The 24,745-nt window shown below is 36.7% G+C and overlaps 1 protein-coding gene across 2 annotated transcripts; it reads left to right on the top strand.

Moving 5' to 3' along the window:
* The first annotated feature begins 10,610 nt into the window (after positions 1 to 10,610).
* On the top strand, positions 10,611 to 19,794 carry LOC145160012 (disease resistance protein RUN1-like). Of its 2 annotated transcripts, none has more exons than XM_079079075.1 (6): positions 10,611 to 11,194; positions 16,041 to 17,166; positions 17,281 to 17,598; positions 17,682 to 18,289; positions 18,662 to 18,730; positions 19,215 to 19,794. In XM_079079075.1, exons 1-5 carry the CDS (start codon positions 10,662 to 10,664, stop codon positions 18,675 to 18,677), a joined length of 2,601 nt encoding a protein of 866 aa, XP_078935201.1. In that variant the 5' UTR covers positions 10,611 to 10,661; the 3' UTR covers positions 18,678 to 18,730; positions 19,215 to 19,794. The 2 variants fall into 2 exon arrangements, with proteins under 2 accessions (XP_078935201.1, XP_078935198.1); XM_079079072.1 differs by having other exon boundaries at positions 18,659 to 18,730.
* Positions 19,795 to 24,745: the final 4,951 nt, after the last annotated feature.

The following is a 24,745-nucleotide window of genomic DNA, read 5'->3' as shown; positions in this document are numbered from 1 at the left end:
CTAGTGTCCATGATGCATAATAGATCACATGGGAGGCTCTTCCATTCTTTTGACCCAAAACGGCGCCAATAGCATAATTGCTTGCATCACACATGATCTCGAAGGGGAGATCCCAATTTGGTGCTTGTATGATGGGGGCGAATGTAAGCAATTCCTTGGGCTTGTCGAAAGCTTCTTTGCACACGTCATTGAACTCGAAATCGACCTCCTTTTGCAAGAGTTGGCACATTAGTCTTGTTATCTTCGAAAAGTCCTTGATGAATCTTCGGTAGAAACCTGCATGGCCCAAAAAGAACGAACTTCCCGAACACAAGTCGGGTAAGGTAAGCTTTGAATAACATCAATTTTGGCCTTATCTACCTCAATTCCTTTCTTTGATACAATGTGACCCAAAATAAGACCTTGACTCACCATAAAATGGCATTTTTCAAAGTTTAAAACCAAATTTGTTTCAATGCATCTTTTCAAAATTTTGGTGAGATTGGTCAAACCCTCTTGAAAGGAGTTGCCATATACCGTAAAATTGTCCATGAAAACTTCAATTATATTTTCAACATATTCCGAAAAGATACTAACCATACAACGTTGGAAAGTGGCCGGGGCGTTACACAATCCGAATGGCATTCTCCGGTATGCAAAAGTGCCAAATGGACATGTAAAGGTTGTCTTTTCTTGGTCTTCCGGTGCCACCGGTATTTGGTGAAAACCGGAGTACCCATCAAGACAAAAATAGTGAGATTTTTTGGCCAACCTTTCTAACATTTGGTCAATGAAAGGCAATGGAAAATGATCTTTTCGTGTGCTTGCATTGAGTTTGCGGTAGTCAATACATACTCTCCACCTGTTTTGCACACGGGTGGGGACCATCATACATTTTTTGTTCTCGACCACCGTGATTCTCGTCTTCTTTGGAACAACTTGCACCGCGCTCACCCACTTGCTATCCGAGATTGGATAGATCATTCCCGCATCAAGGAGCTTCAAAATCTGTTTCTTGACCACTTCCATCATTGGTGGGTTCAACCTCCTTTGTGCGTCCCGGCTTGGCTTGCATTCATCCTCCATTAAAATTTTGTGCATGCAAGTGGAGGGACTCAATCCCTTGATATCCGCGATCGTCCAACCCATTGCTTCTTTATGTTCCTTCAACACCTTAAGGAGTTTCCCTTCTTCACAATCGGTTAAGTGAGTTGAAATAATAACCGGAAGGGTCTCATTCTTTCCTAAATAAGCATACTTTAAGTGTTGGGGGAGGACCTTCAATACCAATTTGGGTGGTTGAATAAGGGATGGTGACAACTCCGTGTGGGTCGGGGGCAACTCAATTTGCTTGACATCAAATCTTGTAGATTTCTTCACCTCCAAATTATTGACCAACTTCTCAATCTCCGGATCTAAAGAATAACGCTTCAATTGTTCGGCTAGCTTCCCATAATCAAACCCTTTGCTTAAGATCATTTCCAAAACATCACGATTAGACAACTCGAACAATTTTTGGGTTATTGGCTCGACAACATCGACAAAGTAAAAATATGAAACATCACTAGGATATCTCATGGCATCATAAATATTAAAACTTATTGTTTCACCATCAAACTCCATTGTCAAACTTCCCGCATACACATCGATCTTTGTCATAGCCGTCTTAAAAAATGGTCTCCCAAGTAAGATTAGAGCCGATTTGGAGGATACTTGCTCATCTAGATCAATTACATAGAAATCCTCCAGAAAGACCAATTGATTCACTTGCGCCAAAACATCTTCTAGAACACCTCTAGGGAAGACACTCGATTTATCCACAAGAGAGATTATGACACCGGTTTCACTTAAGGGCCCAACATTCAAAGATTCATACACCGAATAGGGCATGACGTTAATAGAAGCACCAAGATCAAGCATGGCACTACTAAAAGCTACATCCCCAATTTTGCAAGGAACCGTAAACATTCCCGGATCTTTTCACTTAGGTGGAAGCTTCCTTTGTAAAACCACGGATGCGTTTTCATTCATTGAAATTTTCTCATTTCCCTTCAACTTCCTCTTGTTGGTACAAAGTTCTTTAAAAAACTTTGCATACCTAGGGATTTGCTTGATTGCATCAAGTAGAGGGATGTTTACTTCCACCTTTCGAAAGGTGTCCAAAATCTCTTTCTCCTCCATGTTCTTCTTTGAAGTTGCAAGTCGGGAGGGGAATTGAGGTTGAGTGGCTATTGGTGTTACGAGGGGAATAGTATTCTTTGGAACTCCGGATTGTGCATCGTTCTTGACTATAGGTTCTTCAATGGGAATGACTTCTATTTCTTCCTCTTCATCCCTTGGCTTCTTCTTTGAACTACTCTCTCCGGCTTGTTTGCCACTTCTCAAGGTCACCACATTGACATTTGGGTTCTTTTTGGTTTGAGAAGGGAGTTTACCACTGGATTCCAACTTGCTTATAGATGTAACTATATCTCCCATTTGTGCTTCAAGGTTGGAGATACTAGTCCTTATCTCTTTTTGGAATTGTTGGGTACTAGTGGCTAAGGATTTGACAATGTCTTCAAGGGACATTCCGGAGCTACTCGGTTGGGATTGCGGAGGTTGTTGGTGATGATGTGGAGGGTGCGGTTTGGGTTGATAGTGTGGTTGTGGATGTTGGTATTGGGGTTGTGGTGTTGGATAGGAAGGTCTAACCAATGCATTTTGAGGCAATGGTCTTGGGTTGTAGCTCATGTTGGGATTGGGCTTCCAACTTGAATTGTAAGCATTTTAATAACCGGATGGCTTGTTGTGGTAATTTTGGAACTCTCCCGTGGCGTTTACATGTTCCGCATCTTCTTGAAGAATGGGACACATATCTGTAGGATGTCCCACTGTTGCATATATTCCACAAACCATCACTTGTGGAGTTTGTCCCATGGCTAGCTTTTGGACAACGGAGGTTAGATCTTTGATTTGAGACTCTAGGTTTGATGTTCCCAATTCATTAACTTTGTGTTGTGTCTCTCTCTTCATATCTTGGCGCGGGCCAAAATGTTGGAAGTTTGCGGCTATGGTGTTGAAGAGTTGTCTTGTTTGTTGTGGAGTTTTACTAAAGACATCACCACCGCTTGAGGCATCAACTAGTCTTCTTTCCATCGGCAACAATCCCTCATAGAAGTGTTGAATGAGGAGTTGTTCCGGAATTTGGTGTTGTGGGCAACTATAGCACAAGTTGTTGAACCTCTCCCAATAATCATGAAAAGTCTCATTTTGACCTTGGTGGATTCCACAAATCTCATTTCTAAGACTTGAGACTCTTGAAGCGGGATAGAACTTATCAAGAAAAGCTCTTACCATGTCGGTCCATGAGTTGATTGACCCCGGTGGAAGATAAAATAACCAATATTTTTCTCTATCGGCCAATGAAAAGGGAATGCCCTTAGCTTGATTTGGTCATCGGTTGACCCTTGTGGCTTCATACTAGTGCAAATAATGTGGAACATCTTCAAGTTCTTATGAGGGTCTTCATTATCTAATCCATGAAAAGTTGGAAGGTGATGGACTAAACTTGACTTCAACTCCGAGCCTCCTTCCAAAACCGGGTAATTGATACCGGTTGTGGTTTGTGTAACATTGGTTTCCATCATTTGCCTCAAAGTAAACTCGGGACCTTCTCCCCCGTCCGCCATTGCGATTGGTTCAATAATGGGTGGATTTTGTTGTAGAGGTGGTGTTTCGGGAATTTCTTGGCGAGGGTCGGGACTAGAATTGGGTTCCGTGTCAACTGATGAAGCGGTGTCAACCTCCGGATCCCCGTGAGGGTTTGAAGTTTGACCACGTTCTATTCTCTTTTCCTTCGCCAAACGTCTTGCTTCTTTTTCAATTTCAGGATTATAAATCAAAGCACCTGTACGTTGATTTTCAGAAATGCCTTTTGATTATGCTTATAAATAAAAAAAATGAATTCCTTCTTCAATAGCTCTTGGAAGCAAGCACCAGAAATCTCGTGCTTCTGATGGTTCACACCCAAACCCTAGCAACTAGGAAACTTGAAGAGAGAGGAGATGAGAGGTAAATTTTCAGATATTCACTTAGGAGAAGTGATGGCCGATAATCATAATGCTAGGACCCCTATTTATAGTTGACAAGAAAACCCTAGATAACCCTAATTTGAACATGATACTATTATTTCAAATTCGGTAATATCCAATCTTATAAGTATCTAGCTTCTTATTATCCATATTATCTATATGGAATATTCCAGAAACCCTAGTAGCCTCTCAAAAATTCGACCAACCTAGGAAAATTCTAGAATTCCTCTTTTGCTCAGCTATTGAACAATTACAACTTTTTAGTCCTTGCACTTTTAATTAATCAAATTAATCCCAAAATTAACACTAATTCTCTAAAGTAAATAATACTATTTATAGTTAATATATTATTCTCATAATATATTAATAAATCGTTTATTGCTATTTATTAATCATATAATAAATCAATAAATCAGTCTCTCTCTCCAAAAGTCTTTCTATTCAACTACTAGGTTTGAAGAAGGCAACCCAAATGGACTCTGTTTTTTTAATTCAAGTATATACCAATTTAGTTATTGCTTAGACACCTAATCCAACAAGATTAACCACTGACTTTTTGACCAGTTTGACTTAGGGTCAACCCCTAAATAGAAACAATTCCTTAAATTCAACTCACAATTCCCTAAAACCCCCCTTACAGGTTAAACTTGGTCAAAGACTAAAGTCAAAAGTCAAAGTCAACAGCCTGAGTTGACCCAACTCGCCGAGTTGTCCCTCAACACGTCGAGTTTCTCCATTCACTGTACAGATCGGGAAAAATCCTATCAACTCGTCGAGTTCACTAATGAACTCGCCAAGTTGGCCAGAAATTCAACAGCTTAATGCATTAAGTTGTTTCCATCGAATCTAGGAACTCCAAATCTCAGATCTTCTCCAAAATGATGTCTAGAAGGGTCAAGTTTCCAACTTTACCCTTATGAACCACCACAACGAGCCCAAACCCGAACCCTAGTCCCAAAAGAGTGAGGCTTAACACATTAAGCCCTTAAACTCTCAAAACATAGTCCCAAAACATAGATCTGACATCCAAAGGCTAGGAAATCACATAAAGTTTCCAACTTTACGTCCATGCATGCTAGAAAGAAGCTTTAGGGCTCAACATAGGCTTAATAAAGGACTTATTTCATGAATGGGACCTAGAACCTAGTAAACCTTGCCACTTTAAGCTAAGAGAGGTCATGAAAGGGACATATCTAACATAATAACCCCTGGACACCTCAAATTCTTCGACAATCCATGTATAATCCAAAAATCAAGAGAAAACTCCAAACAAAGAGATCTAGAAGATAACAAAGCAAGGTATAAACTTTATAGCTCTAAATGACTGAAATTGGTTGGGAGATTCTAGATCTAGATCTTCCCTCCAAGCTATGCACCTTCAACTTTAAGGATCCTCTAAAAATGTGCAAAATATCAACTCTTAAGGCCCTCCACAAGCTCACACACTCTCAAGGATGATGATACACTCTTTTAGGGTTTTTTGGACATATGAGGATGGTATGGAGGCCAACCAAGAGACTTAAGGCCCTTAAATATGGTGCAACACCCTAACAATTAGGGTTTCCTTCCCAGTCGCCAACTCGTCGAGTCGAGGCACCCCAACTCGTCGAGTTGGTCTATTAATTCCCACAGCCAAATTCCACTCAACACGCCGAGTTGAAGCTTTCAACTCGCCGAGTTCAACAGGAAAAATCAACAATTGAAGAAATAAATTCATACTGGAACTAAGCGTTACAAATGGTGCTTGACCTGTCGGAATGTCAATGCCGAACATCAGTCCCGCCCACGACAAGTTGCAGCCTCTGGAGGTTCCATTGTGTAAATAAGAACATATCAACATGGATTTCATTACGAAGCTACCGAAGACGACAAAGGGTTATGATGCCATTTGGGTGATTGTGGATCATTTGACAAAGAATGCTCACTTTCTGGCTATTCGTGACAGCTCTTCTGCTAAGAGGCTGGCTGAGATTCATGTTCAATAGGTGGTTGCTTGTCACAGTGTACCCAGTTCTATGGTTTCAGATCGAGATGTCCTTTTTACTTCTAGATGTTGGAAGAAGTTCCATGAGGATTTAGGTATTCAATTATATTTCAGTACTGCTTATCATCCACAGACACTCGGGAAAAGTGATCGGACCTTAAAGTAAGGTGTGAAGAGATTTGAAGCAGAGGGTCCAGTGTTGCGCCACACAGCACACACGCAACAATTTTTAACTAAGAAGTCTTCTAAAAAACAAACAGCTGTGAAGGACCAAGTGATGCGCGTGTGCTGTGCGGCACAACAATAAGTAGTCAGAAGTGGTTTTTTAGAAAAAAAAACAAACAACACCTTAGTAAAGGTGCAGTGACAACACTAGAAGGGTTCTGAGTGGACTTGGGAACCCGAGGAAGAGATGCATACCTACTAATTTTAATGTAGATGATTTCAGAGGCAAAATCTGATTCAAGTGGGGAGAATTGTAATATCCTCTTTCCAGGTATTCATTTCTAAATTTAACTATTTATTTTTATCATTTTAACTTAGGCCACAACATAGCATTGGTAGTGCCATGGCGTGGCACTCATTAATTAAAAAACGTACATCCACGAAGAGCCATGACATGACGTTATATATGCCACGACGTGTCAACCGTTTTGGGCCTAAGACCTTAATTTCAGGATTGGTACCCTATTTAAGGGCACTAACTCCTAGGGTTGCCTCCTTTGGTAGCCTCTACCCTCTGAGAATGAACCCCATCCAAACCCTAACCTCTATTTGTGTGTTTTGAGATTTTGAGCTCCATTCTTGTAAAGGTTTAAGGAAGAAGGAGTCCTTTAGTGTTGCTTGGGAGTGTCGTTTCAACTTAGATCCATCATCTTCATCTCATTTCTGATTAATTAAAGGTAAAAATTCTCTACCTTGCTCATTAATTATCTAGAACTAATTCTAGGTAATTTTATGAGCTTTTGGTGCCAAATCTTCTTGTTCTTGGAGTTTGGGTGAACTCCAAAACCTTTGAGTGCATTACCTGCTTCTTAACCTTGGGGTTGGTTGGAAAGATCACTTACATGGCTTATTGGGTGAGTCCATGCCTTGGTGTTGTCATTAAGAACTTAGAAATTGAGATTTTTTGTTAATAAGATGTCTTAATGGATAAAGTTGGAAACTTTATCCATCAAGACCTTGAGGGAAATCATATTTGAGTTTTATAGGTTTTGGGATTCAGGAATAACATCTTAATCCATTAATTTGTTGGTGCCCAGTATCCATGGCATGGCGGCTGGTTTTCACATGACTCATTTGTCTTCGAGTGCCCACGACGTAGCTACGGGTGGCCACAACATGGAAACCTGTCAAAGTTGACTTTGACTGTTGACTTTTGACCATGGTTGACTTTTTAGTCAATTTGGGGATTATAGAGTGTAGACTGAGTGGGTACTTCCTTATTGCTGAATATGTATTTCATATTATTGTTCTTCTTCGTGTGAGAGTTATTGTGTCTTAGCTACTATCTACGAGGTGTGTCCTCTTACTATACTATACTATACTATAGGGCACTTGGTGTCGTTTGTGCATGTGTCTTTGTGACTACTGTTGGTATGATTGTATCTTGTATGCATGGAGCCGACCCGGGCTCGAAGTCTCTACGGACTCGGGTTGATACGGACCCGATGGAGCCGATCTGGGGTCGGAGTCAATATGGACTCGAGGTTGGTACGGACTCGGGGTTGTTACGGACCCGATACAACTACATGTTATATATGTTGTATATGGTATTTTGGGGGAACCCACTATGCTTTGTGCTTACGGTTGTTGATATATTGTGTTTTAGGTACTTCAGATGATCGCGGAAAGGCAATGGCTTGATTGTACACATCCACCTACAGTTTCCGCGATTCCACATATTTTGATACTCTGATATTTTGTGATGATACCTATGTTCTTTGACTTAGTTTTTGGAAAATCAATGATTTATCCTTATTTAAATATGAAAATTTTGTTTGAAAAATGCATTATAGTTGAGAACTAAGCTTTCATTTTCTCCTCGGACATAAGAGATTGATAGAGTAAGGGGGATAAGAAGGGTTTCGGTGGAGATACTTGAGAGAGTGCGAAGACCAATGGGTGATTTGGAAAGACATTGAAGAATTTAAGCTTGGAAAGGATCATTGCAGAATTAAAGCATGGAAAGGATCATTGAAGCTTTGTGAGGTATAAATCTATCTCATTTAAGCTATTGGATCAATCTAGTATTTGTTTTCCAAAACCTATCCATTTTTTCTAGAATGAAGAGTTTAATTTGATTTCTAACTTTATATACTTACTAGTTCATGAATATAAGCTCGAATCCATTCTATTGGTTGTTTTGGATTCATGAAGTTTATGGAGTCATAAACCCTAACTTAAGAAGGAATCCAAATTTTATGATTTAATATAAGTTTTGTATATGATTAGATGCTACAAACTTGAATGAATCACTAATAAACCTCCTCTTCATCATTTAAGTGTTTGATTCCATCTCTATTCATGGAAATGGGGAATTTGAATCCTAGTTAGTGAAGAAGCTGTACAATAGCGTTTTAGAGTACGAAGTTTATTTATAATGTAATATTTTTAGGTAATTTTAGCATTTTATTTATAAATATATAATATTAGAAGTGTTTATAATTATTAGACAATATTTATTAAAAACGTTAAGAAGGTTGATAAATGTTCAATATTATTAGGACTTTGAATAATAATTTTTGGAGGTAGGGGCTAGAAGTGACCAATTGGCCATACTTGCAATGTCGAGTCTTAACTTAATCAATGGACTAAAATGAAAAATAATTATATCAAGAGACTTTGTTTCATAGTTTTGTAAAGTTAAAATAAAAGGTTTGTCAAATTAATGGTTAATTCGAAGAAATAAGCTTTATGAGGGTTTAAGTTGCCAAAACCCCAAAGTTTAGAAATAAGCTTTCATTAGCTCCTCAAAGAGAAAAGATAGATTTAGATTAAGTGATAGGAATGAGAAGGGTTTGAATGACTATGTTTGAAGATTGTGAAGATCAATATGTGATTTGGAAGGAGATTGAAGAGTTGAAGCTTGTAAAAGATCATTGATGTTTTACGAGATATAAATCTCTCTTTTAAGCTATTGAGCCGATCTAGGGTTTGGTTTCCAAAATGAATTCGAATAATTTTGTTTAAAATGAGTAGTTTAATTTAATTTTCTATCTTTATCTACTCACTAGTTCATTAATCTAAGATCAAATCTCCATTTTATTGGTTGTTTTGGATTAATGAACTTTGTAGAGTCATAAACCCTAGCTTGGGAGTAAAATCTGAATTTTATGATTCAATCTAAGATTTAAGTATGATTAAATACTAGCAACTTGTAATGAATCACCACTCACCATTGAAGTGTTTGATTATATCTTTATTAATGGAAATGGATATATTGACTCATTCCGACAAATTTAATGCTAAACTTGATTGTTCATGTAGCAAACTAGAAGCGATGAAATAAACAAAATTCAACCAAAATTCTAAACATGATGAAATTACAACAAAATCGAAGAATTGGCGTGATGGTGATGGATTACGTAATTAAAAAACATACGGGACAGAGGTGGGAAAGGATGACGAGGAATAACCGACAATAACGACATGAGCATCTTGGCGGAGCAATGATGGACGTTAGAGCATAGATGGAGTTTAGAGCATTACGAGTTCCGAAATCAGAGCATTACAAGTTATGAGGGCATTGTGCCTCTTCTGGCCTAACTTACTGAAATTGTAAGGAGGGAACATGAAAATGAAAAGTAACCGGTGGGAAAACGATGGAAACAAAAATAATAGCTCAATAGCTTCAATGTCATAAAAAAGAGTAATTAAATTAAAAAGAAAAAAAACATATAGTGTCGCTATAAATTATTATGCCACTAATAAACATGACTTTTAGTTGTATAAAAAATTAAGTGTGATTAAAACCATTAATTTTTATAGTAACATTTAGAATGTGCTACTGCATGCATCATATAGTGGCACAAAAAAATATACACTAAATATCATTTAGTTTGTAGTGAATGCTTGCATATCGGTTTTCAAAAGTTTGTCGTTTACAAAGCATTATTACATGCATGATCTACAAATAAAATGGTTTGATTGTATACAAAAATAACATAATGGTTTTTTCAAGCATCGAACCGAACCGAATAATAATATGTTGGGTTTTTTTAGGGTTTTCTTACTTATAAAAATGATAATATAGTTCATGCATCGAAAAAGGAAGTTTATTTATGTGGATGAAATCATGTTAAAACATTTGGGTAAAAAAATGAACCAAATTTTGGAAATTTGTGTTTTTAGTAGGACTATTTCTCTAATTTATTATAAAATAATAGGATTTGATAATTACAAAAGTTTTACATTTAGGTTTGGTGAAATCCTTGATTGAAGTACTGGACCCATTTCAATCAGCTTTTTCAATTTCTGATAAGTTTCCAAGAAATTTCGACAAAAGGTATCTTTCATGAAAAGTAGTCGTTGACTTGACTTTCCTTCAAGTAGAAAAACACTGCTTACTCTTATTTTGATTGTAAATCTAGTCTCAAACTACTCGTACCTTACCATAACTCGCAATGACTGTTCTCTCTAAATTTGCAGAAGGATCTTCGTCTCCTTCATCTACTAATCGTCATAAACATGACGTATTTTTAAGTTTTCGAGGTGTTGATACTCGTAATAATTTCACCGATCATCTCCATAAAGCCCTCCTGGATGCCAATATCTCTACCTTTTTGGATGATGATGAAATTGAAGCCGGAGGAGATCTCAAACCGGAATTGGAGAGTGCCATTAAAGAATCTAGAGCTTCTATTATCATTTTGTCCAAGAATTATGCGAATTCATCATGGTGCCTTGATGAATTGGTACTCATCCTTGAGCAACGTATGACATCCAACCAAATTGTTATCCCCATTTTTTTTCATGTCGAGCCCAGCGATATTAGGAAGCAAGAAAGTAACTTTGCACTTTCAATGGCTGAGCACAAAGAGAAGATGGAGGCAGAAAAAAATGCATCTAAAAAACGTCAGTTGGCTCAAAAGATTGACCGATGGATTAAAGCACTTACTGAAGTTGCTAATTTAAAAGGGATGCACGCAAAAGGAAGGTAAACACTTTTTCGCCCATATTTCCACAGTAATTCGAATTTGCTTAATTAATACATGAAAAGTCATAAACCCAATCGCACCAAAAAAATAGGTTCTGTGCTGGTGGCAAAAAATTTTATAACCACTAGCGAGTTGCTAGGAAAAGGGAAACAAGTGATCAAAGCATTACAAACTTATTCAAACTCCGGGACTCAACAAAACCCCCTATCATGTTTAGATCTACATTTAAACCCATAAAAATCCAGGAGTTTTACTTCATTAAACAAAAATTTAGAACTTTGCACAACCCGCATCAGTCTTCCGAGGAGTCCGCTGAATGAGGGACACACAACCACCATGAATGGATCTTGGCCCTAACCTCCCAGGCTCCCACCCAGTAGAACACTCCAAAAAAGGTGTGTATTTTGTACCAGGGTTATTTTGGGAATTTTTTCCTTTTAAAGGTTTTTTGAGTTAGTTTATGAGTCTAGTTCCTTTAGTATATATAAGGGGTTAATTAGAGGTGTTTGATTTGGGTTTTCCATTCCTGTTTATTAGTAAAGCTTGGTGAACAAGCAATTTTTCCAGGAAAAACTGTCCCATGTTCCTCTTTTATTCTTCCTGTTTTCTGCCCAGTTTCTTTTCTGTGTTCTTCCTCACATGTACCTTGAGACCCGAAGCAAGGTGGAAACATCTCAAGATTCGCATTAGATTGGTAGTATTATCCTTCGACCACTCCCCTAAGAAGATGAGATCATCGGCATATTGAAAAAGTGAAACCATACGCCCTATATATATCAGGCAATCCCACCCCATGATAAAGACCATTTTCCAAAGCTTTAGACATTGGCACGTTAAATCCTTCCATCGCTAAAATAAATAAGAATGTAGAGAAAAGATCCCCTTGTTATTGCACCCCTCTTTCCAAGGAGAATTGTTCAATAGGTGCTCCGTTCACTAGAACCGAAACTTTTGTTGTAACCAAAATCGCCCGAAACTTTTGTTGACCAAAACCCATTTGGTTCACTACGTCCTACAAAAAAACTCCAATCAAGTGAATCAAAGGCTTTGTTAAAGTTCACCTTAAAAATAAGCAATTTTTTTCTTTGTTTCTTAGACTATGTGTGACCTCGTTAACCACCAATGGACCATCCAATATGTTATGATCATTAACATAGGCCGATTGCTCCTTACATACCACCTTGCATACCACCGTGGTCACCACATATTTAATCTTTTAGCAAATAACTTAGAAATGATTTTGTTGACCACCCGATGAGATAGGTCTATAATCCATAAGATTGAGCAGTTCGTTCACTTTTGGCACAAGAGTGACGAAACAAGCATTGATGTCGGGATTAATAACCTAATAGTGTCCGGACTCACAATATCCCAATCGGGGAAATATAAAAAAAACACCATGTTTTTCACACGTAGTTGGGAAAAGCCCTTACATTTTTTTTGGTTGGCTCTGGCCACAACTTTTACACAGAGTTATCACTCTAGCTCATTTAACCAGTTTCATGGTTAACTTTGTTATCTTTTCTGCAAAATCAGTCCTAAAATTGGGTTTAAAGTCCAAATTTGATCCTTGTAGTTTGCAAAAAATTACACACACATGTCCAAAACTCGGTTTTATGTTTTTTAACTTTTTTATTTTTATTTATTTTTATTTTTAAGTCAAAACTAAACTTGGTTTTATATTTTTTGTTATTTTATTTTTTATTTTTTGTATTTTTTTTACTTTTTTGTTTTTTTCTTATTTTTCATCAATTTGATAACTTTTTTTTCTATTTGTTTTATAATTTTAGTTATATATGATTTTTCTAATATTTTTTTATTTATTTTGATTCAAGTAAATGAAAAAAAATCAATTTAAAATCTTGTAACATGTATTTTTAGAGTCTGACTCTTATTATTTATTTTATTCTTTATTCTACTTTACTATCAGATTGAAAAATATTATCTTGAATTTAAATTATTGATATCATATATAGAAATATGATTTAATTTGCAAGTTAAAATTTAATAAGTTTAGCTAGTTTTCCTATTTTAATAATTATAAATCGTAAATATTACACATTGACTCAAAATAAAAAAAAATAAAAAAGATAGAAAAACCATAAATTACCCAAATTAAAAAAAAAAATAGAAAACAAGAAAAACTCAAACATCAAAAATGAAATGTAGTCTAATATATTCATACACTTTACACTTTTTGAAAAAAGGTCAGAAGAAGTTATCAAATTGATGAAAAACAAAACGTAAAAAAATATGAAAAAAAACAAAAATAAAATAAAATAAAACTAGGTTTAGTTTTGAAAAAAAAAAATAAAAAATAAATGAAAACAAAGAAGTTTAAAAACATTAAACCGAGTTTTGGACATGTGTAATTTTTTGCAAAGTACAGGGACAAAATTTGGACTTTAAACCCAATTTTAGGACTGATTTTGCAAGAAAGGTGACATAGTTAACTATATAACTCTATGAAACTGGTTAAGTGGGCTAGAATGATACCTCTGCATAAAAGTTGTGGCCAGGGCCAACCATAAAAAAATGTTAGGGCTTTTCCCAACTACGCGTGAAAAACTTGGGACTTTTATGGTATTTGCCTTATCCCAATATTTTTTTATAAATCCAAATGGAAACCCATTCGAACCCGGGTCTTTTTATATTTCCACAACCGCACACACTTTGTTAACTTTGTATGTCGGCATATTAGTTTTGTTTATTTCTTATTTATCTTTCATGAACTTCATAAACTTATTTAAACTTATAAAAAATCCAACTTATATATGTATGAAGTATAATAAAAAAATAAGTAGTTGTATTGCATCCTAGTAATAAACACAACATTATTTATTTTATTTTCATTACAAACATAATAAAAATACTAATAGCTAGTGAGTAGATGTAGAAATTTTGATTATTTTTCGTTTTGGTTATATTTTATATTTGCGGTACAAAGGGATAATTTTAATACTTGATTAAAAATAAAAGGAGACAAAAGTTTTGCAAATTATATTTACGAATTATAAGCTTTCAAATTGTTTTGTTAATAAGAATTCATAGTAATACAGTTTGTCCACCGATTATAACGACTTTTCCCGTATTTCTAGTTTATGGGAGAGGATGAGATCACCTTTGACGATCGAGCTAAATGACCCGTTTGGAAACATGTTGCACCCCTACATGTAGGCCAACTCTAATGTGTCTTAGATAAGATTTAAACTTGGTTCATTCTTGGAAAAGTGTTTGCCATGTAATCTTTCACGGTCACTAATGAGTGACTAGACCATTGTGTTGGGTTTTATACGCATTAATACATTATATTAAGCTAGCAAAAACAATAAAAGATTTACCTAAATGTACATGAACCCTAAGATCTAGGTTTGAACAAAATAAAGAATGGAATAACCTCTTGTGTATCTTAACCTTGATCTTCTTGAACCTTCTTGATCCCACCATGTTGCTTGGATGAGAGGACCCAAAGTAAAATCCCTCTAATGGAATCACACCCAAGACTCGAAAGAAAGAACCAAAAGAAAACTAGGAGAGAGAGGGTCAAACTTCTCCAAACCCTTGGAAGGTTAAGAAATTCGTCCCATAGAGAGAAAAGGAAGAAGTTGGCGAAAATATCAAGCCAAAGTGTGAACCCTTAGCACCCTATTTATAGCCTTAAATCCCTTTCCAGGTTTTATATCCCATCCCATGTGGAATGGAGATTTCGAAATTCATTTTATCCTTTAAGGGTTATGGAATATTCCAATTAGTCAATCTTTTAACTAATTAATATGCAACCCTTTGAATTAGTTATATCGATTTTTCATTTGTTTTTGGTCAACTATAAAATTATAATCGTTTTTTATTTTCTCGGCTACTACTTTCTGTGAGCTTCCTTTTAAGCCACTACCCTCCCAACCGGTAGTTGTTATTTTGCATATACATGCTTCAAGAAAAGTTTTGTCCACACATTCCAACTTCCAACTAACTCATGGTCTCTTTTTTGTCATGTCTAGGACAAAACCAATTAGTTTTCAAGTACTGTTATTTTCAACAAATCAACCAAAACAAAATCAAGTTCTTTTCTAATATCCCTAACACAAATGAACAATGTTTAATACTTCATGTAGCTTTTACACCAATCAGCCAAATTAACCAAACAAATAAAATCAGCCAAATATATTTAGAGTAGCCGAGTAGGAACAAATTTATGTATATAGATTCTTGTAGTTGGAACAATTAAATTGGGTTAATGGCAGGAAAAAAACTTCAAAATCAAGAAGAATTTAATAAAAAGAAGACATGTTGAGGTATTTCTTGGCGGAACAAGACACACAATGATGTTTCTGCATCTATTCAGAGAAGGAACAAAAAAAGGAGGTTCCTAAGGAAGACAACGGGGAGGCTGGTGAGTTGGGTGTTGGCGTCGTCGAAGGGATGCGACGACGGGAGGAATGTGACTGAGTCGGATATTTTGCTACCCAAATCAAACACACTGACCAGACCGAGTTAAACAAAAACGTCTGACCAACACAAAACGAAATCAAACATGCCCTTAGCCTAAATGATGAAGACATTGCAACACTGCCTTTTAACATGGTTGAGGGCCACACGTACAAAAAAAGTTGATAAGATTTTTAATTTATTCCATGTAGAAATTTATACCTCATTGGGGGCATCCCCCCATTCTCTTTAAATCCGACCCTTACATTGTTAGAAGTGCAAATATGATATAGCTTTGATGAGAAAAATCTAATGATACATTTTCTATTTGGACCTTTTGATAAATTAAATCCCCAATCTAGTTTGTTAGTTTTGCGTATAGTGTTTTGTAGCACTTACTGATTAAACTCAAAATTTCAGGCGGGAGACGAAGTTCATTGCAGAAATTGTCGAGGACATCTACCGTAAATTACATGTACCTGCACGGAGTGCTCAGCCACTTATTGGGATGGAAGAGTCCATTGACTTTGTCACTTCATGGTTGCGAGATGGATCCTCAAACACAGGAGACATACTCACTATTTTGGGTATGGGCGGGATCGGAAAGACATCTTTAGCCAAATATGTCTATGGGTTACATTTTCGTGAATTTGACACTAGAAGCTATATTGAAGATATCGGTAGGAGATGTGCTGGAAAATATAACGGGTTGCTTGATCTAACTAAGCAGCTCTGTGATGACATTTCAAAAAGAAGCCCGATCCAAGTTTATGATGTTTCTGTATACACCTCAAAGATAGAAAATGTATTAGCCAATAAAAAGGTGTTTCTAGTTCTTGATGATATCAATAGTCTCGACCAGTTGGATGCATTACTTGGAAACAAAGGTTTTCATCCCCAAAGCAAGATAATAATAACATCAAGGAACGCATGGCTAACAAAGAGTTGTGCATTATTCAAAAAGGAAGTTGTTCCCAGGCATGCAGAGCATTGGCTTCAAGGCTTAGATAAGGCTCATTCACTACAACTTTTGTGTTCTCATGCACTTAAGTCCAAGGATCCCAAGCCAGGCTATGAAATTGTTTTGGAGAAGTTTATGAAGTATTGTAGAGGACATCCATTAACTCTTGAAGTTTTGGGCAAGTCTTTACATAAACGAGATGCAGCTTATTGGGAAGAGCGCATAGAAGGGCTAGGGAAAGAAAACGATTCCCGTATAATGGATGTATTGAAGATGAGCTATGACTCTTTGCCATCTAGAAATGATAAGGAATTGTTCAAGCATATTGCTTGTTTTTTTGTTGGAATGGATAGAGATTTTTGCGACACAATATTAAAGGCTTGTGATATAAAGACAAGTTCTGGAATCACGAATCTCATTGACAGATGCCTTCTTAGTATTGGATGGAATAACAAATTGGTGATGCATCAGTTGCTTCAAGAGATGGGAAGATTCATCGTACGTGAAGAATCACTTGACAAGCCATCAGAGCAAAGTCGATTGTGGTGTCATGAGGATTCATCCAGAGTGCTGAAGCAAAAAAAGGTAAGAGACCATGTATACTTGTTCAAAGTGTATATATATATATATATATATATATATATATATATATATATATATATATATATAAACTTTTTGTACATCCACTTTTTTTGTTAGGGTACAGAAAATACTCAAGGACTCACCCTTGACACGAGAATGCTTAAGAATAAAAGGTTATGTAAAACTTTTGAGTTGGAACTAGATGCATTGAGTAATATGGATAGTTTAATGCTACTACAACTCAATTATGTGAAATTCAATGGGTCTTACAAGAACTTTCCAGAAGAATTAAGATGGTTGTGTATGCATGGGTTTCCTTTAAAGTCTATACCTTCAGACCTACCAATGGAGAATTTGGTTGCTCTTGACATGTCATATAGCAAAATTGAATCATTTGGCTTTTGTTATAGAGAACGACCCTTGAAGAGGCAAAAGGTAACTTATCTCTCCTTCTAGTATTCACCCATATATATTGACTTGATGAATTTCAACTATTCTATCCTATCTCCATTTTGCAGTTGAGTGGATCGTGCTCAAAAGACAAAATATTGCTTGGATCATTAAAGATTCTTAATTTAAGTTTCTGTAAAGAGCTTCATAGTATTTGTGGCTTTGATGGACTACCAGCACTTGAGAGGTTAATAGCTACAAACTGTAGTGGTTTGCTTGAGGTTTGTGAATCAATTGAGCAATGTGTTGAACTTGTCTTCATCGATCTTAGTAATTGCAACAAGCTTGATAAACTTCCACAAACAATAGGCATGTTAAAAAAGGTTGAAACACTATTCCTAGATGGATGTAATCTCGGCCAATCTAGGCTTGAGATTAGGGATACGGATTATCCAGAAAAGCTCAAGGTTAACAAAACTGGCATCACTGTTATGAAGCTTATACCAACTGATTTGAAGTTGTTTACAATTTCTTTACCGGGATCTTTAGTAAGGCTGTCACTTAAAAATAATAATTTGTCAACAGAATCGATTCCCATGGACTTAAGTTGCTTATCCATGTTGGAGGAATTATATTTAGATGGCAATCCTATCGTTTTCCTGCCCGATTGTGTGAGAAACCTTCCTAGGCTTGAAATACTTCGCAGCGACATTGCAGGTGGCACCACCTATAAAAGGCATGTATCATTCTCATCAAACATTTTGACATCTTCTCTGTGTGTTCTCTGTTTTACTTGTTATCTAGTATCTGTGAGCCAAGAATTTATTGACTTTATTGACCTCCACCATAAAAGTTTAATTTTATAAAATATAAAAACTACTTCTAACTTTTAAATGGATCGATCCAAGTATTAATCCACTTATAAACGAGTGGATTTGCTGGATCAATAGATAAGGCTTTTTGATATGCTGGATCACATAAGCATGTCAGATCATAGTGGAAATTAAAACCCAACTCACTAAGATAGCTACAACTACTTTGTTCAAGTGGATCTATGTGATTGTTGTAAAATAATGTATTACTTTTTATCTGTTTTCATGATCAGAAGAGCAAGTGTTCTGTAGAGCTTCATGCAAAAGGAAGTCTGACAGGCGACATGCTTGTCATTCATCGTGAGGTATATTTTTATTTTTTACACACCAAACCTTTTTGATCATCAAATGAAGAACATGCACACACAACCAGCTATGTTATCATCAAAGTTCTTGATATATTGGTCTAGCTAGGATGTAACAAAAATCAGATCTATAACCTCGCAAGGATTGCTTGGAAATGAGAACTATAATGAAAATTACATTAAGAAATAGAATACAAAAGGGAATTTATTTGTCAGGTCTTGTCATTACTTAGACTTCTTTAATAAAAGGAAACTATCATTCTTACGGAATATACATAAAACGATTATGTTCATAGGTTTTTTCAAAGTTATGGTATTTTGAAAAACTATTTCCCAAATAACTGTATTTTAATATTAGTTAAGTTGTCAGAAAAGGTAAAAGTACATAATATTTTTCTATTCTAAATAAATAAATAAATTAAAGATGGACCTCTAATCACTTTTCACAACTAACTCTCATCTTGGTTTAATTTCAATCAATCAGTGACGTCAATGCAAGTGGGTCTTTGTTCTGGCGTCCACATTCCTCCACTACCTGTCTACCCACCACTGGCTTCCCCAGTCAAATTCCATGGGCATCCCTCCCACCTGGGCAGACGCATGTGGGGTCTCGTTACGAGTTCACACTTATTGGAGTAAACATGATGGACTTCTACAATGTAAGCCTTGTCTAAGGGTAGAATCCCTTAGGTACATCCGTTTGACTAGTTGGGATTAGCAACAACCTTTATTTGTGACTTGAGTATTTTAGAGTATTGATGACTTAGCACCAGCTGGAGAACCAACAAGTGACGAGCCATATTAGTTGGTGGACCTGTGGTTGACTGACCATTAGCTAAATGACAATTAGCTGGTAGAATGGAGACCCTGTCCAGTTTTAACTAGGATTTATATTTTACTTTGCCTATATATGTAAAGAGTGATAGCTATTGCCTATTGTTAGTAAGTCGTGGTTGTGTAGCACTCAGAATATTGTTTTCAAGCTTGTGAATATTGTTTTCAAGCTTGTGAATAAGAATAATCGCTCTTTCTTGTGGATGTGGGCCTTGACCAAACCACATAAATATTGTTTTTTTTATGTGTGTATAATTTATTCTTGTTTCCTAATGACAAATGGTATTAGAGCTACAAGCTTCGCTATTGATTAAAGAGATGTCCCATAAATTTGAGTTGGAGAAATTCAATGGTTAGAACGAATTTCACTTTATAGCATGTCAATCTTGAGTAAACGGGGTTTTTTGGTGGAGAAGTAACTCGAAAAGTCAAATTATAAGAAGCTAAGTAAAAGGAAAGCAACACATTATGAAGTTCAATTTCGGTCGACACAAAAGCAAGAAATCCTCGAATATATTCACTTAGATTTTTAGGGTTCCTCTCTAGTGAAATCTTATGTTGGATGATCATGCTTTGTGACTTTCATAGATGACTATTCAACGAAGGTTTAGTTAAATTGTCCGAAGACAAAAGATGAAGTGCTTGAAAATTCAAGGAGAGTGAGACTATGTTTAAAAAAATATATAGGAACCACGTCAAGACATTTAGAATGGATAATAGGTTAGAGTTTTGCAATGCACTGTTTGACAACTTCTGCAAAACAGAAGGTATAGCGAGGCATCACCACTAACAACTTCTACAAAATAAAAGGTACACACCACTGCGAAACAAAGTGAAAGAATGGATGAACCACTGATGTAACATGCAAGATGCATGTAGTTTTTTCTGATTTATCGAAGCAATTCTAGGAAGAAATAGTACATGTTACTTAATATCTCGTGAATAGGTATCCCTCAACTACGATTTATTTAAAGACTCCTCAAGAGCGATGATCTAATAAACACTTTGGTTATTTTGGTTTACGTATATTTGGATGATTTTCTTACGCTTATATTAATGACAATAAATTGAAGTGCATATCTCTAGCATATGCAACTGGAGTAAAATGTTATCGGTTGTGGTGTATAAATATAGGAAAGACTCTAAATTTTATAATTAGCAGAGACGCTACCTTTGATGAATTTTCTATGTGTAATAAGAGAGGAGAAAGTACGTGACTTGTATGGAAACCTGAAAACATGATCAGAGTGCTAACTTGAAGGTGGGGTTTGTAACATAAACCCTAAACAAAGTTGTGATAACTGAAGAATAGCAAAACATCATTTAACATCCTAGACGAGATGAATCTCAAGATCAAACCATGGAGCAAGAGTATAGAGATACTAGTGTCGAGTGAGAAGAAAATGAGGATGATTCTATAGCAAAAAGAAGGCAGAAAATGAAATTTCAAATTCCTATTAGATGTGATGGATGTGTGAATTCTTGTGGCATCGTTTCTGTCAAATATTCACTGGCAACTAGTTGAGAATGAATGAAGAAATGCAATCATTAAAAGTGAATGAAAGATTTGATTTTTCCGTTACCGAAAGAATAAAAGCTAGTAGGATGCAAACGAGTCTTTAAAAGAAAGGAAGGAATTACTAGATTTTAACCAACAAGGTTTAAACAACAGTTGGAAGCAAAGGGGTTCTCACATAAATAAGGAATTAATTATCATGGGGTTTTCTCACCTGTCGTGAAGCATAAAATGATTTGGATATTATTAGCCATGGTGAGTGCAATTAATATGCAGTTTAATCAGATTGGTGTCGAAGAAAATATGTATGCATCATTGTCTAGATGAGCTTTGAGAAGATTTACATGAACCAACCAGAAGGGTTCATTGATTCAAATAAAGATCATGTATGTTTGCTGAAGAAATCTCTTTATGGTTTTGTGATAGTCTCCAGGGCAAATGTACCAAAGATTTGATTTTTTTCTTGTGTAACATCTGGATCCTTGAGGTATGAAAATGTGAAGTAAAATATGAGTTTTGGGAGGGTCACAACGTGAGGGAAGCATCGTCACGTCGTGACATGCTCGCGTTTATTGGGATGGATCATTTGTGTTTCATGACATGACACTACGTAGGTCACGAAGTGACACCTAATCAGATGCAAAGCCCTAATTTCGAACTTGGAACCTATTCGCAGGACATGAGGGGCTAGTGTTTCCTTCACCCTCGGACCTCATCACCTCCAAATGATCCTTTGGCCATACCCTAGCACTCTTCAAGCTTTTGAGCTCACTTTCGCAAGCTTTTGGTGGTTTCGAAGGAAGAAGAAAAAGTTTTGGTTCTTAGTTTCTCCAAGAAATTCCTCATCATCCTTGTGTTTAGCTTCTGGACTTCTTGTAAGTCCTCAAACTTTCACCTTTTTGTTGTATGCTTCTTGGATCTAGATTTTATGCCATATGCTGCCTCATTTTTGAAGATAAAATGAGTAGAGGAGATAAAGTTTGCAATTTTATGATTTCACCGAGTCCCAAGAACATTATATCTCATAGATCTAGGATGTGGTTGTGATTTAGGGGCATTGCATGAAACTCTAGGTCATATTTCATCTTTTGACCTAGATTTGCGAAAGGACATGCATGTGGCATGCATGTCCAGAAAGCTTGCATTTTTAGGGGTCATTAGGGCCCCCAAAACTCTTCTGGAAGTTTTGGAATTGAGACTTTAAGGATTGAGTGCTTAATGGTTGACTCCATTCCTTATGTTGCCATTAAGGACCTAGAGTTAGAGATCTTCGTTTATTAGGTTGTCTTAATGGATAACTTTGTAAACTTTATCCATCAAGACCTTAGGAAGAATCAGACCTGAGCTTTGAAGCTTATGAAATGGATGGAAAATGGCTTAATCCATTAAGTTGTTGAGACCCAGATTTAATGATGTGACGTCTTGGTTGTCATGACGTGGCGACCGGGGGGTGCAACTATTTTTCCCCCGTCTTGCGACGACGTGGCGAATAGGAGGTCATGATGTGGCGACGCTCTGATGTTGACTTGGGCAATTGACTTTGACCGTTGAATTTTTGACATGGGTTGACTTTTGGTCAAAGTGTTATATCTAGATTATAGACTAATGTTGGACCTTATTTGATTGATAGGTGCGTTGTTGCACTGGTTGCCTAACAGTTAGTTGTGGTTTATCTGACTTCGTGAGACAGGTGAGTCTTCTCACTATACTATGCAGGATGCTAGCTGTCTTGGTGACTCTTGCATTTTTGTAACATCCCAAGACCAGTTATGCCTCACTAACCCTTTATCTTTTGTAATTGTCAAGTTTGGCCCTTCATTTGAGAAAACATGGTAAATGAGTACGCAGGGTGTACGCGTGTGTACGCTCGACGTACTCATGTGCGTGATTTGGACGCGGAACCACCTAGTACACTGGGCGTACCTACGTTGAGCGTACTAGGCTCAGGGTGAAAACCCTAATTGAGGGATGTGTCCCTATTTAAGCAACATGATGGCCTGATTTCTTGCCGCCATTTCCAGTCCTCAACCCTCTCAAAACCCTAATTTTTGTTCCTTGAGTTTGAGTGTCCATTTGTGAGCTTCTAAGTGTTCTTGTGGTATCCTTGGAGTGAAGAAGGAGCATTGAGGAAGAAAGAGTTGGAGTCCAGGCTTTGGATCTGAGCTTTTCTGTGGTTGGAGGTATAAAGCTCAAAGCTTTCTCATCCTTTTTGATTTGTGCATAAAATGGTCCATTTTAGGGTTTTTGGTCCCAAAGCTTGTAGCTTTATGAGTTGTTGAACTCCAGAGCCTGATATATGTCCCTTTGAGTGTCCTTAATGGAGTGGATTCATAAAAATGGAGTCTTGGACGTTAAAACCACCTCATGCATGAGATATGAGCTACTTTGAGAGTAAAGAGTGAGATTTTTGGTGTTTGGGACTTTATTAGCCATGCAAAGGCTTAAAGTCATGAACTTTGTAGAGTATGAGCCTTTAGGAAGTCCAGATCTGATAGTAGATCCATGGTCTTAACGGGTTAAGACTAATAGGGTGGAAAGAACAAGGCTGGGACGTACGCCGAGCGTAATCCCAGTATGTGCAATTCCCGATGCCTGCATGGCGAGGCAGTACACCCGGCGTAAAGGGACTGTACACACAGCGTACGCGCTGCAATTCACTTTTGTTGACTTTTAGGGTTTGGTCAACTTTTGGACTATAGAGGCCATGGAAGGGTAAATTGGTCTTTTATCCTTCTGTGAGTTAGTAGAGGGTTATCCTAGCTTCCTTGAGGGTCGATTATTAATTAGGGATAACTATTGTATGTGTTAGGCGGAGGCTAGACCGGTGATTCATGTACGAGGTTCATTTGCTTGCTTACTAGTGAGTCTTCTCAGTATACTTACCATGAGTGGTAATTTTGTGTGACCTGAGGGTCTTGTATGCTATTATTGAGTATTGTGATATCCTGCATTATGTCTTTGTGATTTATACTGTGTATTATTCTGAGCTTAGTGAGTTAGGACCGGACGGTTCCACTAAGACACACTTACCGGAGGGTCTTATTCGAGAAATATTCATGAGAGGCTAATGTGATATGTGTGGTATTTTGGGGAACTCGCTAGCTTTGTGCTTACGGTGTTATGTGTTATGTGTTTCAGGTACTTCTCAGGATCACAGGAAGGTGCCGGCATGATTGTACACATGAGATGGAGTTTATGTTTTTCTTTGGAGGATCCTGGATGTTATAAAACAGTTTATGAATTTGCTTTTTTGACAATGTGAATATTGTGGTTTTGGAAACGTGATATTGAGAATTATGTGGTTTTGAAAATGGAAAATTTGTTTGGAAATTTATGGTGTTACAAGTTGGTATCAGAGCCTTGGTTTGAAGGATTCGGATGTACTTTCGGGTATGTCTGGACTCAAACTGAGGATTTGAGAAAATTTTCAAATTAAAAGAAATGATTTTTCAAAAAATGAGAAAGAGTTTGAAGAGAAAACGAGTTGGAGCAGTGTGTACAATCAGCCAGAGCCCGAACGGTAATTTCCCAAAATACCCTTACTTATTGTGTTATGAGATATTTATGAGATGTTAGGGATGCATGCTAGAGGATAGGCTAGGTATTTCATATTTTAGGGCTAGAGCTGCCTGATTTGTGATGCCTTAGCCTAGGAGTTACTGCTA

Source organism: Lactuca virosa, chromosome 1, assembly GCF_052849685.1.
Source record: "Lactuca virosa cultivar CGN04683 chromosome 1, Lactuca_virosa_CGN04683_v6, whole genome shotgun sequence".
Lineage (NCBI taxonomy): Eukaryota > Viridiplantae > Streptophyta > Magnoliopsida > Asterales > Asteraceae > Lactuca > Lactuca virosa.
Note: the sequence above shows the minus strand (reverse complement) of the source record. Positions and strands in the feature narration are given on the sequence as shown.